The sequence below is a fragment of the Megalops cyprinoides genome, chromosome 7 (genome assembly GCF_013368585.1).
Source record: "Megalops cyprinoides isolate fMegCyp1 chromosome 7, fMegCyp1.pri, whole genome shotgun sequence".
Lineage (NCBI taxonomy): Eukaryota > Metazoa > Chordata > Actinopteri > Elopiformes > Megalopidae > Megalops > Megalops cyprinoides.
The window spans coordinates 12,246,270-12,261,373 of NC_050589.1; the positions used below are offsets into that span (position 1 = coordinate 12,246,270).

Here is a 15,104-nt window from a genome sequence, read left to right on the forward strand (position 1 = left end):
TGGTTTTATGCTTCTCTTCATAACGCATCCATTTCATGTGCAAATGAACTTGGTTAATAGTGCTTAATTTGGCTTTTGCCTGGTGGTGCAATAGTTTGATGAACTCCAACCTTAATTTCTGTCCACATCAAGATGCCTTCAAGAACACAAGAGCACAGCATGTCTATGTTCTTTATTACTCCTCTTTTACACACATCATCGATGGCATGGGCACGTCCTCAGATGCGGACATAAGCACATCTCTGCAGGAGGTGCACAGCAGGGTGGGAGAGGAGAGGAGGGATTTGGACAAATAGGAGGAAGCCTCTAGACGGCCTTGGCCAGCCCCACCATGTTGTTGGCCCTGTCGTAGATGGAGTAGTACTCCCGAAGGAAGACATCACCCAAAATCCACAGGTTCCCGCTGCTGGAGGGAAAGTTTATGGCTTGGAGGCCCATGTGGCACTGTGTGGGTAGGACAGTGGGGACAAGGGTCATCACATGTCCGACTTCATTGCCCGTTGACCTGACTACTTAGACCCTCAGAGAGAATTTTAAAAGAGATCTACTCATTGAACATCAACAATCCCCAGGGGGCCAATCCAACCCAAGGTGCATTTCAAAGTTAGCACAGTCTAGTCCTTTCTGGGATAAATAAATTACACAGTCTCAAGATACTGTATGCACAAGTCAATGTAACAAGTCACGGGGGAATAAGTTCTCCAGCATACACCTGCATAAACTGTCTTTCTTATCCCTCCCATACATTTATGATACACTTCAAATCAAACTCTGTATGGGGTTGAATATGAGTAAAACTCTAATGTTTTAGAACTGACTTACGTTACGAAGGTAGGCAGATGCAGGGACAGGGTACTCAACACCGTTGATGCTAATGATAAGGTCTGGCATGCTAGCAATGTTGTCGCAGTTGATCTGCAGAGAAATAAGCACATTCGAACAAGTGGCAGGGCGAGGATGTTATGGTACAAGCTACATCAGACTCCGTTCTTCTCAAAAGCCATGTCATTGCATTAAATTACATTACATGTATTTAGCAGATGCTCTTATCCAGAGAGACTTCCAGCACAAAAGAACATAAGTGTCTCCATTCAAGTTAAATGAGCAACAGTGGCAGACCGGGCCAACAGCACTCCCAGACCAATGTCATTGGCTGCTTGAGTCAGGTGTGATAAAAAGTCAGCAGAGAACAGGTGACTCACCAGAGGGTAGATGGCTCTCTCAACGCTGGTCATGCCCTCATAAGGACCAACGAGGAGGGAGGTTCCTGTGTCCACAAAAGCAGAGCAACCCTGGGCACAGGCCACTACCTCCCCATTGAACTTCAAGCTGTAATGTCGCAAGACAACATTATGGCAATTTACATGGCTTGACAGCACTTTCACTTTGCTCATAACTCACAACACCTGACTGCTTTTTGCATACCCTCTGGGGTATACACTATCCAGTACACCCGAAGAAGACCCTCATCATTCAGGGTGGGGGGCCGGGAGGGGGCGGGGGTGCAGCACTCTTGACAGCACTGTATAAGAGGAAATCTGCATCTGCTGAACTGTACTTCAAATAAAGGGTCATGCACAGAGGGGGTATTTGTTCCCAGCACCCACAAAAAAAACACATTCAATACACAGTGAATCTGTGGGTGACAGGTGAAATAAACAGGTGTGCAGGTGGAATGTAAGTGTTGGCATGGTGATCAGTGGACCAGGAACAGGGAGTGTTGCCTGGCCTGAATATTCGAAATGGAAAATGACAAGGGTCTCCATGAGGGTCTGCTACATTGCCACGTAATTCATCCCCTAATATATCATATTGTTGCATGCTGCATTTTGTTATGAATATGGATATAAATGCAGGAAAGGAATACAGGATATTACAGTGACTTACTAGTCAATTTTGATCTGCCAGTAAGTCTCTGAGGTGAGGGGCACCCAGTTGATGGAGCCGGTGAAAAGGGATTGGTCAATGCCACCAAAGGTCACCATACTGCCAGTCGACCCTTCACTAGATGTTAAATTGGATTTAAATAAAAAGGTTATTTAAATAAACAGGTGGTTTAAAAATTCAGTAATACAAGTTTGAAATCCACTGTTGTACCACTCCTTTAGACCCCTGGCACTGAAGTCAGCATGCATTCAGGCATGTCTTCTCCATCCAAAAAAAGGAATTCAAGTTTCAAGATTCAGTTTTTCTATTCCACTCTTTCGCTTCAAATCAATGCAGCAATAAAATTAAGGTTTTATTGTGTTATAATTCTTTAAGTGTAATGCAACTGCTACATTGTAAGTGTCACACTTATTTAATCTGACAAATCATTATATACAAACAACAGTCAGGTCCTTACCGGCTCAGGTACACAGAGAAGAGATCCTGGGACACCAGGCCCTGCTTCATCATATTGTCGAAGACGGGCGTGGCACCGCCAGAAGAAAGGGATGGGAAGGCCAGCCCCAGAATGCCATCAAAGGGGGCATAGTGCAGGAAGTTGCCTGGCTCTGTCGTGCTCAGTGCGAAAATCTGCTTGGGGACATTTATGCCTGCAACCTTGAGGGAGAGAAGGGAGAGAGATTCGTTTGGGCTTCGCCCATCCGTCTGTTAGGAATCATTTTAGGAGGCGGGGAGATACTCACATTGACAGTGTCATAGGCTAGGAAGCCTGTCATGCTGCCTGTGCCATACTGAATGGACATGTACTGGTTGGTGGCCACATAGGTGGAGGAGAGAGAGGGATCGTATTTCTTGTGATTGGCTGTTGGGAGACAAACAAAAAAAATACACAGTGTTAGAAGTGAAAAGGGCGCACACTCATAATAAGGTGTGTGTGAGTTCCTCTGCTGCCCTGGGCTTTTAGGTTTTTAGGCTGTTTAAGATTCGAAATGCCACTGCTGTCCTTCGTGAGTGATGTAACACTAAGCTGAACGCCCTCGTGAAGGCTGCATATGCCCTCTTCCCCAAAGGCTTCCCCAGTGTGAGACATGCGTCTCTGAGTGGCCTACTTACTGCAGGCGTAGCTGTTGCAGTACACAGAGGCCACCCACAGGTTGGAAGACCCCGTGTCGAAGAGCATCTTAAAGGACTGGGGAGGAGTTCCGATGGAAGCAATGCCATAGTACTCCATCTGTGTGGATTAAAGCGGGAAACACCTCATTACAGGTAAATCCTCCAAAAATACCAGCAACCTGACATGACAGGTTCTGTAAGGTACACTCAGAAGTTTGTAATAGCAAATAGCAACAAAAAAAACAAAAAAAAACAGTTGTGACGTTATACTCACATCCAGGTAGTTAATCATGGGTTCGTTGACAGTCTGGGCAAAGATCTGGTATTTAGAGTATGGATTGTAGGGGTTTTTCTCCAAGAAGTCATCCAGCAAACCCTGCTCCTCAAGAACCATCCTGACAGGCTTAAATTTTTCCAGCTGCACCCTAAAGCCAATCACCCGGTGGCCTGTTTATTGTTACAACCACAATGTGTACATACCCAGCAGTTACTATGTGGGTACACAGTAGTACCAGTATAGTAATGGAGTAAATACATATGTATTAGGGTCATGTAAAAACTGGACCCCCATCATTCACAACTCACCACTGCATGTATAATTTATGAGATTACTGCTCCTGGTGACAAACATCTATATCACTAAACTTGATGTCATCAGTATTATATGCAATATTATCATCTACTAGGAATGTGATGCCTCCATATATCACATACAGACAGCGGTGGCAGACGTTACCCCTGCTCTAACTGGCTGATCAACAGAGAAAGTGACTCACCTGAACAGAGACTCAGAAAGCCCAACAAGGGCCAACAGCACGAGCCACTTCATTTCACCAAGTCCCCTGCTCAGACAGTAGCCGAAAACAGTCTTCAGAGAGTGGAGACCTGTGTGAGCAGCTGACTTAAATACTGCATTGCTATCTGGGAGTCTTGGAATTCTGATAATGTTCTGGTTGGTGACTGGAACCATTAGGCACAGACTCACTCTCTGAGGATGTTTCAACAGGACAGCAGTTTTTAAAGTCACCTTGATCCGAATATGCTCCTGCCAGCAAATTCAAGATCAAGGTGTCCTGCCACGATAAGCTTTATTCACAGAACGTATGCTCTGCTAAATGTTATTTTGTTGGACCTCAATGCTCAGTTATTTGCAACCAGTCGAACGATATACTGCTTATTAGAAATAATAATGTGCAATGCATACATACTTGTGGTGTCATCAGTGTTGATGTGATAGATGCGATAGCAAGAAAAATGATTGTACTTACTATACTTTTCAATTTAGAATTTAATTCATAATGCATTATTCGTATATTTACACAATCATGATAAAGTGGAGAGAGAGGTAAACTTTTCTGGACAGAAAATAGTGGGCAGTGATCCACTTTCAACTGCTGGAAAGCCATGGTCAAACATGGACAATGTGTTCTGTTTAGGTATAAAGCAAGGTTATTAAGATATCTTCACTGACGTCAAAAAGGGTTTTGTCTTTTTAATACTGATTAAAGCTGTTAAAGTGAAGTCATGCTGCACATTAGTTGCTGATACAGTGATTTTCATATTTGTTACACTGTGTAATTGGTAAATCCAAGTTCCAAGCAAATGTATAACATTCTTATTTTTGATTCACATCCAAGCTTTTTGGTAGGGGCAAGTAAAGGACTGGTCTTTTTTGTAGTGGCAATCCACATGTGGACACTTCAGCATTTGGTTTTTCTGGACCTAGTATGTGTCACATCCAGGAAAGCAAAGGGCAAAATATTTGTGTATGGACCACTAGGCTACTTAAAATCAGGACAACTAAAGTTAAAGCATGCAAAATATTTAGTGCAAGCACAACAAAGAGTAAAAGTAGTTATCCATAACCATTCAAATAGCTGAACAAATACCACAATAAATCATCAGTCAGGGGTCACAATTGAACATAAAAGTTCTTAACTTACAACCCAAAATGCCTTAAGTAGATATCATGCCGCATAAATGGATTATCTGTGAACTCTGGATGGGAGCATTTGCTGAGTAAATGCATTATGGGGGTAGTCAGTAGCTCTGTCTATCAGACAGAGATCAATTTGTGCAGTTACAGACAGAACCATCTCACTGATGTAAGGTTAAATACGACGTATCACAAGGTTTGAGTTCGTGACCTCTACTCTTCTCTTTGTATTTGTAATCACAGTGTGAACTTTCATTGCTATGCTGACGATACACACCTATACTTGTCAATGAAGCCAGGTTAAGTGCTACAACTCTCTTGGCTAGAAGAAATGCACTACAGGCATAAAGTCTTGGATGGCTACTAATTTCCTGCTCCTTAACACTGATGAAATTGAAATGCTGATACAGGATCCCAAAAACATGACAAATACTCCACCTGATCTGACATTGAATTTGGACAGTTACTCGGCTGCAACAAATTTGTTTTGTGTTACAAGTGACCCTGATCTCATATTTAATCACCATGTTAAAAACATTTCCAAAGCATCTTTCTTTAACCCATTTGTGTGTATGGTCAAACAGGTGTGACCGTTCTAGAGTGGCCCCTACAGCGCAGGGTCAAACCAGTGTGATTAGAACACCTATACACAAGTGATGCAACAAAGCAACATTCATTCTAAACCCACTGCTTTTTCACAAAAAAACGTTTCACCAACGCATTATGATTATTTATTTTTCAATGCAACATTAGCAGCATAACACACTACTGACTCCCAAATTGGAAAAATTCTAGCTAACATTAGCTTTGAGGAAACAGTGATTTAACATTAGAAAGTACAGCAAATGCGGCAGTGAAAACTATGAGAAGCTACTTCAAACGAAATGAAGTCAAACGAGCAGCCGTAACCAAATTCTAGAACAGCAGATGTGCACGAGCTGAAAGCCATGCTTGGGGGCAGCTGGAAATATTTTAGAACTTACATGCGAAAGAGTTAATTTACAGAATATTTCTGAAATTATGTAATTTCCATCGCTGAATGATGCGGAGAAGCTGAGCATGAAGCATGGAGCTTTTGTCTTATTGAGTTTGGATTTCTGCAAAGCCTTATTTTCTGGTTGCTCCAATGCCTCTTTGAAGCCTCCTCAATACCTACAGGGCTATACGGCTGCATGCATTCTAAGCAGAACAACAAAATCTGAGCATATCTCCCCTGTGTTCGAGTCTCTTCAGTGGCTTCCTGTCAAGAAACAGGCAGATTTCAAGGTACTTCTCTTAACCTTCAAAGTTCTGCATATGGTTTCACACCTCCTTATCTCACAGACCTGCTCCTTCCTTATCAGCCCACACAATTGCTTTCTTTGCAACATACCAGCTACTTAAGGCTGGCTGGCTGATTAAATGGGCTGGACTGAGCTCTCCCCCATGACTGCACATGTTATCTGCTTCTGCCTTAGTAGTTGCACTGTCAAAGTGTATAACTGGCAGAGATTCTTCTCTTTTTTGCTGCCTCTGAGCTTTCCGGTCTTTGATTGCACTTAAAAACTGTGGTAGCTGTGGCGTGTTTGTATTATTTTGTCTATCCCTGTAAGTGTTCATCACGCCCTTCCTGCCACAATGTGTAGGCATTGTCCTTTGTTCTTTGTTCTGCTTCAAACAGTCCTTTTTGGAATATACCATTTTAATACAGGCCATTTAAACGAACTCCGCAAACTATTGTCAGAAGTGCCTCAGTGCCAGACTTGGCACCATAAGTGGTCTCTTATACACATGCTCAGATGTGGTCTGAGGTTTTCTGTCTGTACTGTTGGTTCATGTGGCATTATTGTACATGATTACAGTAAGTACCTTTAGTTTTTTAAGTCCCTCTGGATAAAAGCATCTGCCAAACCTAAGACGTGTGTATGTAACTCCTCATGACACAGCACCACTTTCACAAGAACACAGCCAAAGAAGAAGAGACAAACACACATTGTTTATGCTCTGACATTTATTTTTACTTGGTTGCATCACCTGTTTGAGTCTCATTTGTAAATTAGCTTCTTACAAATTAGATGCAGACTATTGGAACATTAGTAGACTGGATGTCATAAAGTCTTTCAGGATGTTAAATGATGAGGAATCTTCCTGTTCTGATACATTCAGTTTACGCAACCTGAGCCAGACCAACATAGTTGTTGCCTCTGTCAAAGATCGTGTAGTACTGTCTAATGAAGACATCACCCAGGATCCAGAGCTGGTCCGAGCCTCCGTTTCCAAATCCAGTGTTGCAGCCATAGTAGGACTTGTATGGAGAAAGTAAGGCATTAGCATTAGCATTTCTGACTTGAAGAAATGATTCTTGTTCCTTTGTGATTCTTTCAGCAAAATGCCATTTTACTTTGTATAAAAGAAAAGAAGTAAAAACTTTGGACTGTCACATAAAAATGCACAAAGCTTACTTAAAAATCATTTGAGGGTATCTTAACATAACTGGAACCTTCAAAAGGCCATGAGACAGCTTACAAATCTCTGTGGCTAAATGATGGAGCAGCTATGTGAACCATAAAGGTTTAAGAGTAGTCATTTTTTGGTGGACACTTTATACCAGCTCTTGGGAAGCTGGGAGTGCATACCGGCTTTCACTAAGATGGATATTGTCGAGGGAGCCATTTCAGGTACCCATTGTATCTCCAACTTTTTCCTCACTGTGCTAGGGGACTTACTTGAGAGACATAGGCAGTTGCAGGGATGGTGAAGGCATATCCATTGATGGTGAAGGTGATAGCAGGCATGCTGCTAATGCTGTTACAGTTCACAGTGGACTGTGAAGAGGAGGAAGAAGGAGGTCCATGTTAGGTAATGACATATTCTTTATTATGACAAGATATTCCCCTGCCATGTTCCCTCTGTCCTCTGTACTTCCTGGTCTTGGTGGTTGGCAAACAGGAGGTTTCAGTGCTGTCTGCATTGCTATGCTTTTTACAGACTTTCTTTTTTCAGACTATGCCTCTTCAAGAATGTTCATATCAATCTGGTAAACTGAAAAACTTCAACAATGGAAGAGACAGGACTTTCAAAGAAAAACGCACAGAGTTATATTATATCTGATCCCTACACTGAAAATCTGTGACATAATCATGTGGATGAAGTGCAGGCTGAATGTCACAGGTCATTAAAAGGGTGGTTGAACACAGCTTACATCACCATACTGGTCCATGGAAGCTCCAACATAGTTGATGATGTTGCTAATGTCACTGGATGGTCCAACAATTTGGGAGGTGCCAGTGTCCACAATAGCCTGGCATCCGCCAGAGCAGGCAACAACATTCCCGTTGATGGTAACGCTGAAATTAGCAACATCGCAGGTTACTCCCCTACTCACAGCACATGTGTCCTCTGGTGTCCAGTTAGACATCAGGAACAGAATGCAAAGTTGTTGCAGGTGCTCAGTTAGTAAAGACTAATGGCCCCCGTGGCTGAGAGCAAACTTTTAGGCTGGGGGAGGAATACACTTTCATACCTCTCCATGCTGATCTGCCAGTAGGTCTCAGAGGAGAGAGGGATCCAGTAAATGTTGCCAGTGTAGTAAGAGGTGTCAATTCCACCGAAAAGCACCACGCTCCCAGCCTGCTCGTTGCTTAAGAAAGGAAATTGGAGGTCATTTCAAATCCTGCTTAACTCTTGTCTATCTCTGAACTTAAAGGGTGCTGTCTTACATTTTGCTTTTCCAAATAAATGCAAAATACTACATCAGTTTGATCACACGTGAAGATGGTCTGAGTCCAATATTTGCTTATGCCTTGTATAAAAGTAAACTTCAGTTTGGCTGACGCCTAAAGGACATCATTATGAGCTCCATGACACGCATCAGTGTGGTAAAGTGATGAGGAGCAGGTCTTCTAACTTAAAGATTTGCAAGAATGATTCCTGAGGGGGCTGCAACTACAGCTGTTATAGCTTTGAGCAAGGTACTTTACCTGAATCTGAGTAAAACGCATTTATGCACTTTACGTAAGTCAATCTGAATATCTGCTGTGACAATAAATGTTGATTGTTTTAAATAAGAAGCTATAAGTAACTGTCCAGTGCTTTTGCTGTACAAATCTGACTGGAAAGTGAAAGGCTGGTAAGGTACATGAACATATTCAAAATCACCTGTCTGACACTTAGACTGGCAGATAAAAACTGAAGTGTCTTTCCACTGTCTCACCACCAGAGGGCAGGCTTACCCGCTCAGGTAGACAGAGAAGAGATCCTGGGACACCAGACCCTGCTTCATCATATTGTCAAAGACGGGCGTGGCACCAGAGGAAGAGATGGAGGGGAAGGCCAGACCCAGGATGCCATCAGCCACCATGTTGGCCATGAAAGGAGCCTCAGTCTGGCTCAGACCAAAGATCTGGTTGGCCACAGAAATGCCACCAACCTGGAGATGAAAATGTGGGGAAGGTTAATCACCCTGGCACAGGAAAGCACGGAAATGAGGCTGGCAGTGTGGTGTTGTGAGAATGCACCGCGTTTGTAAGAACATCCAGGTTCGATTCTTAGGCAGGGCAGCGATCGAAGTGGCTCTGGAAAAGGGCGTCTGTTAAGCAAACGTGCTCCTGAAATGCAAACTTCTCACCTGGACAGTGTCATATCCCAGGAATCCAGTCATGCTGCCAGTTCCATACTGAATGGAAAGGCTCTGAGAGGTAGACTGGAAAGTGCTTGACTGCTGAGGGTTGAATCTGGCATGGTTGTCTAAGAGGGAGATCATTTATAGAAATGAATCAGTGAAAATGACTCAGTGTATCACCAGTGCTTTCAAAACTTCTCAAATTAACTTCGTCCTTCAGGTGCCTCACTATTTAAACGAAGCTAAAAATGGCAATGTTCCAGTTCAGAGACTTGTTTGATTTGAATTGGTTAGCATGATTTCTATGCTCTTTTTGCCCACAGAATGGAACCTTTAAAATGTCTTTTCTGCCTGGCACTTAGCACTCCTGGAGATGAACTGGAGTGTTGACCTGGACTTGTTCTTCAAGGAAGCATATGTGTGGAGAAAAAAGGGATGGAAAATTCAACTGTCTCAGAGGGCTGGGAACATGCAGTGGTTACCATTAAATTCACATCTTGCTTTACATCTGGAACACTGGACAAGTTGCCTGTCCAATCAAAATAATGACCCCAATTATTACACATTAAACCCTTTTGCACTTGACTTATTTTATGCTATGTAGCGCACATGTTACATTACATGGTTTGTTATGTTTTCATTAGGTTTATTGAGTTTCTCATGGTTTTCACCGCCACATTTGCTATACTTTTTAACATTAAATCGCTGTTTCCTCAAAGCTAACGTTAGCTAGAATGTTTCCAAATCGCACCGGTTTGACTGCACACGCTAAACCGCTAATCACACCTGGGGGACCGCACGCGCAAAAGGGATAGGAGCTGTGGCAGAGCGGAGTCCAACAGGCATCCACTCTCCAGGACCGGAATGGCTTGCCCCTGCCCATCCATCCCGCACCCAAAGGAATTTCACTTACTGCAGGCCTGGCTGTTGCAGTACACAGAGGGAACCCACAGGTTGGAGGAGCCAGTGTCAAAGATCACCTTAAAGGACTGGGGAGGAGTTCCGATGGAGATGACGCCATAGTAAGACAGCTGCGGGGGAGGAACAAACGGATTTTCATGCATTTAATCACGGGTGTCCATTTCCAAACAACAGCGACTTCACCTGTGCTCTACACTCAGTCTGTAGTACAGATTAAATACAATATTTTGCTGAGCAAAACCATTTGGTTTCCATTTGGTGTCCTGTGCCTTCAACCGATGGACTTATTTCAAAATGCATCGAGTGTGTTTGTGTCAGCTGCAAAGCACACTAACTATCATATCTTTATCAGCAGCGGTACATTACAACACATTTTGCCATTTAGCAGACGCTCAGAACATCTTACAAACTACAACCACAAAACGTCCTCTAGTGAAGTTGCACGCACAATGGAAACATTAAGAAGGCTACACACCACATCTGAAGTTGCGTCTCATTACTGAGTGCTGTGGCAACAACGGCTGCCATAATTACTTAAGCAGTACTGTAAATTCATGAGCAGAAATACTACATGCCTTAGGTTCGACCAACACTTGTGTGTCTATCAGATCAGAGTGGCGAATAAGAGGGTTAATAGATTGGACTTACATCAGCATCGTTGGTCATGGGCTCAAGGCCACTCTGGTAGAACTTGGCCATGGGGTTGTAAGGGTGCTGCTTCCTGTACTCCTCCCACAGACCCTTCTCCTGCAGAGCCTCCCTAACCGTCTTCCCCTTGATCAGGGGCACCCTAAAAGAAGAGGGGGACACAGAGCCTTCATCCCAATCCTCCACCATCAGTGCGGTGTAGCAGTAAGCAGCAGGGAGAGAATACAAGCACAGGGCACTTCAAGAGAAATTTGTTTGTTGACTGCAGACTGCTGCCCCCTGGTGGATGACTGCAAATTGTAGTTTTGCATCTTTGTGGTCAGTTGTGAGGGATTAGTAAGACCATAGATGCAGACAGTGTAAGGGTTCCATTTTAAAACATTTTACATATTGCATTTTTTTGTCTGTTTTTCCCCATTCTTCTTCCATTTTTCTCCCAGTCTGGAATGTCCAGTTGTGCCCTGTAAATCCTCTTTACATTTACATTTATTCATTTGGCAGACGCTTTTATCCAAAGCGACTTACATAGGTTATAGTGCTTTACAATGTTATCCATTTATACAGCCAGATATTTACTGAGGCAACTGTGGGTTAAGTACCTGGCCCAAGGGTACAGCAGCAGTGTCCCAGCGGGGATCAAACTGGCAACCTTTCGGTTATAAGTCCTGCTCCTTAACCACTATGCTACACTGCCACCCCTCTTTGTTACTGCAACCCCCAATGTCCAAACACCTGCTCGCCTCTGAACCACATGATACCATCGCTACATCTCTTTATACACCGCAGTCCGCAGTCCAGCCTGTACAGATATGAGACAGAGGAAGACACTTCAGTTCTACAGCTAGTCTGCCCTCAGTGTAAAATTGTGAGCAGGAACGACCCAGATGCACAGATACTTCAAAACACAGAAGGGTTTCAAAAAACAAAAAATAGTCACAAACAACAAGCAGACTTGGGCATAGAAAGACACACAACAGAGACTAGCTCAAGACTGAGCAAGGAACACCACAACAGGCAGAGTTTAAATACACCAAAATTCAAGGCTAATTACAAACATGTTTGAACAATCGATTAGACATACACAGTGCAAACACAAACAGGAAGAAAAGTCCCTCTGGTGGATACTAAATGAAAAGCAGCAGGAAACTGGGACAGATAGGCTGTCATGAGGACGCCTGCTGGTTGTTGCGGGAAGCCGTCCCCAAAACCCTGACAGTCAGTGTAAATATAGTTGTATACAGCCCACTCTCATCTAATAATGAGAAGGTGGATAATTTTGAAATAAACATATTTTTTATCCTTAAAACATACTAACTCTTCCCTATTAGTCTTAAACTTATTTTTCTAATTTTCTAATGTTTTATATTATTCCATCTTTATTATTACATATTGCAATACTCACAATATTATATACAGTTACTTACCAACAAAACCATAAATCCACAGGACAGGACTGTGGCACTTTCAACCTTAATAAACTATTAAATGAAGCTAAAGTTTGAGAAACAGTAGAGAAAGCGTACACTCCTGGTCATGATGATGGTATACACTGTTAATGTTAACACATATTTAGAACAGTTACGTTTGGCTTAATTGATTCATTTGTAAATAGATTAAATATATATTCACATTTTTTGGGAATATACAGATTCCTCAACCAACCTATGGCGTGTAGAGTTTCGTTGCACGCTCTCTGGATGAGGCATTCAACGTTTGAAAGAACTTACTTGTGAAGGCACTCAGAGAAGGCCACGAGGGCACACAGCACAACGGCCAGCTTCATCATCTTTGCTCAGGTACGTCTCCTCTTGGACTCAAAGAGTGACTGCAGGCAGCGACCCTCACCCCTTATATACAGGTGGACCATGTCAGCACACCCCCACCGCGACTTTTTATCAACATGATAAGAAAACACATTAAGGCGCTGTAAAGATTAAAGCAGTCATGTCACATTGCATATGTCCTTTAATCAATGTCACTGAAAATGAGCAAATGTTCTCACATCCCATTTCTCTCCTGTAGGTTTATTTCTCAAGCAGAGACAGTGGCCTGCACACGGTGGTCCTGCTCTCATGACACGTGAATGTTTAATGTCATTTAAAAGCAAAAAGGGTGAAATACCAAGGAGCTATTTTTCAGTGGACCCCTGCAATGCTTCCACCTAGCATGGCAGGGACATCACAAAGGCATTTAATTCCATCTGGGAGATTACATTCCACTGAGCAATGCAATTGTGGCTCAGCAGGCTTACATTGTCATTGCTGACAGAACCTCATATGTGTCTGTTATTTGGTCAATGGATTTTATAATATGCACACCTGCACTGGGAGCTTTGACATCTTGAGAGTCAGGAAATGAACTTACCAATGAACTGACAGTTGTCTCAAACCTGTTTTTGATGATGATTAATAATGTGATACTGACGATCTGATGGACAGTCTTTTTTTTACATATTTACGTCCACTGTTGAAGCGTTACAGTTGTGTGTATAACATCAGGTGATTGTGATTGTGGCAAGAAGGATGGGTTACATTACGCCATTTTGATTATAACAGAGAATGGAGATCAGTTTCGTGCAAGTGATAAACAATAGTCACTTGTTGCAGAAATATACCCTCAAAAGATACGCTCCTTATCCAGAGTGGACGATATGTCCATCTTCCAGAGATACCCTCCCTCTTCCAGAAATATGCTCTTCCTGTTTATCTTCACCATCTGGGAAGATATCATGGAGGTTTTGCCTTTTACATGACATATGTTAATTTAATGAAAATATGTCTTTGATGCTGGAAGTGTTTGGGTTTACCTTTGGTTGTGCTTTGTACACATGAATCATTCAAGGGTAGAAATTACTCCAAGATGCTACAGCTGAGACAAAGGCATTTTTATTAACTTTATATTTATTAATTTTTTTTAACTTCTGCCTTAAATGCTAGAAATTTGTTTCTTAGACAAATAAAAATGGTGATATTGATGCCTATGTATGAATTTCCAGAAATAAAATAAAAAATAACATTTTCGGCTACTTTGTAGAATCTAAAATACAAGATAGTTTTCATTTGTTTAATACTTTTTTGGTCACTGCATAACTCCATTTGTGTTATTTCACAGTTTTGATATTCTAAAATGTGGAAAATCGTAGGCATCGTAAACATTTAAAAATCCTAACTTTTGAGCGGTATTGCACATGTTAGGAGTAGTACTAGTTGTACTTAAATTCATGTAAAAATGCATTTTTTTATAAATTAGTTTACACCCTTCGTTGCAATTATTTATCAACATATATTCTTCATAATACTGTATATTCTTGGTAAAGAGATTAAAAGTCCCAAAGCATGTTTATAAGCCATGGGGCAAATCAAGATAAGAAGTTGTGCTATTGGACAGATTACAATTACAATCAGTGTCCAAACTTCACATTATCTTTGTAAACTTTATTTTGGCACATAGTGGTGGCAGCCACAACACAACACAAGACTGCATGCCTGGCTACAACTGTAGCATTACCCGGCCATTGGCTTTTAATATTGCTAGAAACATCAATAAACATAGCTGGCCACCTGCATTGGTCTGGTAGTCATAAAGCAGCTTCTTTCTGTGTGTGACAGTTAAACTTGTCAAGCACCTCATCATGAACAGTTTTAAAATAAAGAGTCTCCATTATTTATTCTTAACAGCCTGTGCCTGGAGCAGAGTCACATATTGCAGAGAATTATATTGATTCTCTTTTCTCTGCCAGGCTTGTTTAAAACCATGCTGCCCTTACCGTTGATTAATATAGTAGGACCTGTGATTTTGTTGAGACATTACATTTTTTCTAAAAATATATCATCTCTTTCCCCTGTTAGTTTTTACCACTTTGTGAAAGTATGCTTTAGCTGCAAATGAGAAACTGTATATGAAGTGAATCAGCTGTTTTTTTTTTCTTCAGAGTAAACTATTCCTGACTGTCATCAGTTTCTGGAATGCCTGGTTTTTCTCTTACTTGCTTCTTAACAA

At 42.0% G+C, this 15,104-nt stretch overlaps 2 protein-coding genes across 2 annotated transcripts; both read right to left on the bottom strand.

Moving 5' to 3' along the window:
• Nucleotides 1-306: 306 nt before the first annotated feature.
• Nucleotides 307-3,829, bottom strand: LOC118781242 (pepsin A-like). The gene is made up of 9 exons (XM_036534189.1): nt 3,777-3,829; nt 3,275-3,425; nt 3,001-3,118; nt 2,631-2,749; nt 2,345-2,544; nt 1,888-2,004; nt 1,203-1,329; nt 823-915; nt 307-444 (listed from the first exon to the last, which is right to left on the bottom strand). Exons 1-9 carry the CDS (start codon nt 3,827-3,829, stop codon nt 307-309), a joined length of 1,116 nt encoding a protein of 371 aa, XP_036390082.1.
• A 3,253-nt stretch (nt 3,830-7,082) lies between these two features.
• LOC118781241 (pepsin A-like) lies at nt 7,083-12,891 on the bottom strand. Its single transcript, XM_036534188.1, has 9 exons — nt 12,833-12,891; nt 11,106-11,247; nt 10,450-10,567; nt 9,543-9,661; nt 9,148-9,344; nt 8,439-8,555; nt 8,118-8,262; nt 7,642-7,740; nt 7,083-7,220 (listed from the first exon to the last, which is right to left on the bottom strand). Exons 1-9 carry the CDS (start codon nt 12,889-12,891, stop codon nt 7,083-7,085), a joined length of 1,134 nt encoding a protein of 377 aa, XP_036390081.1.
• Nucleotides 12,892-15,104: the final 2,213 nt, after the last annotated feature.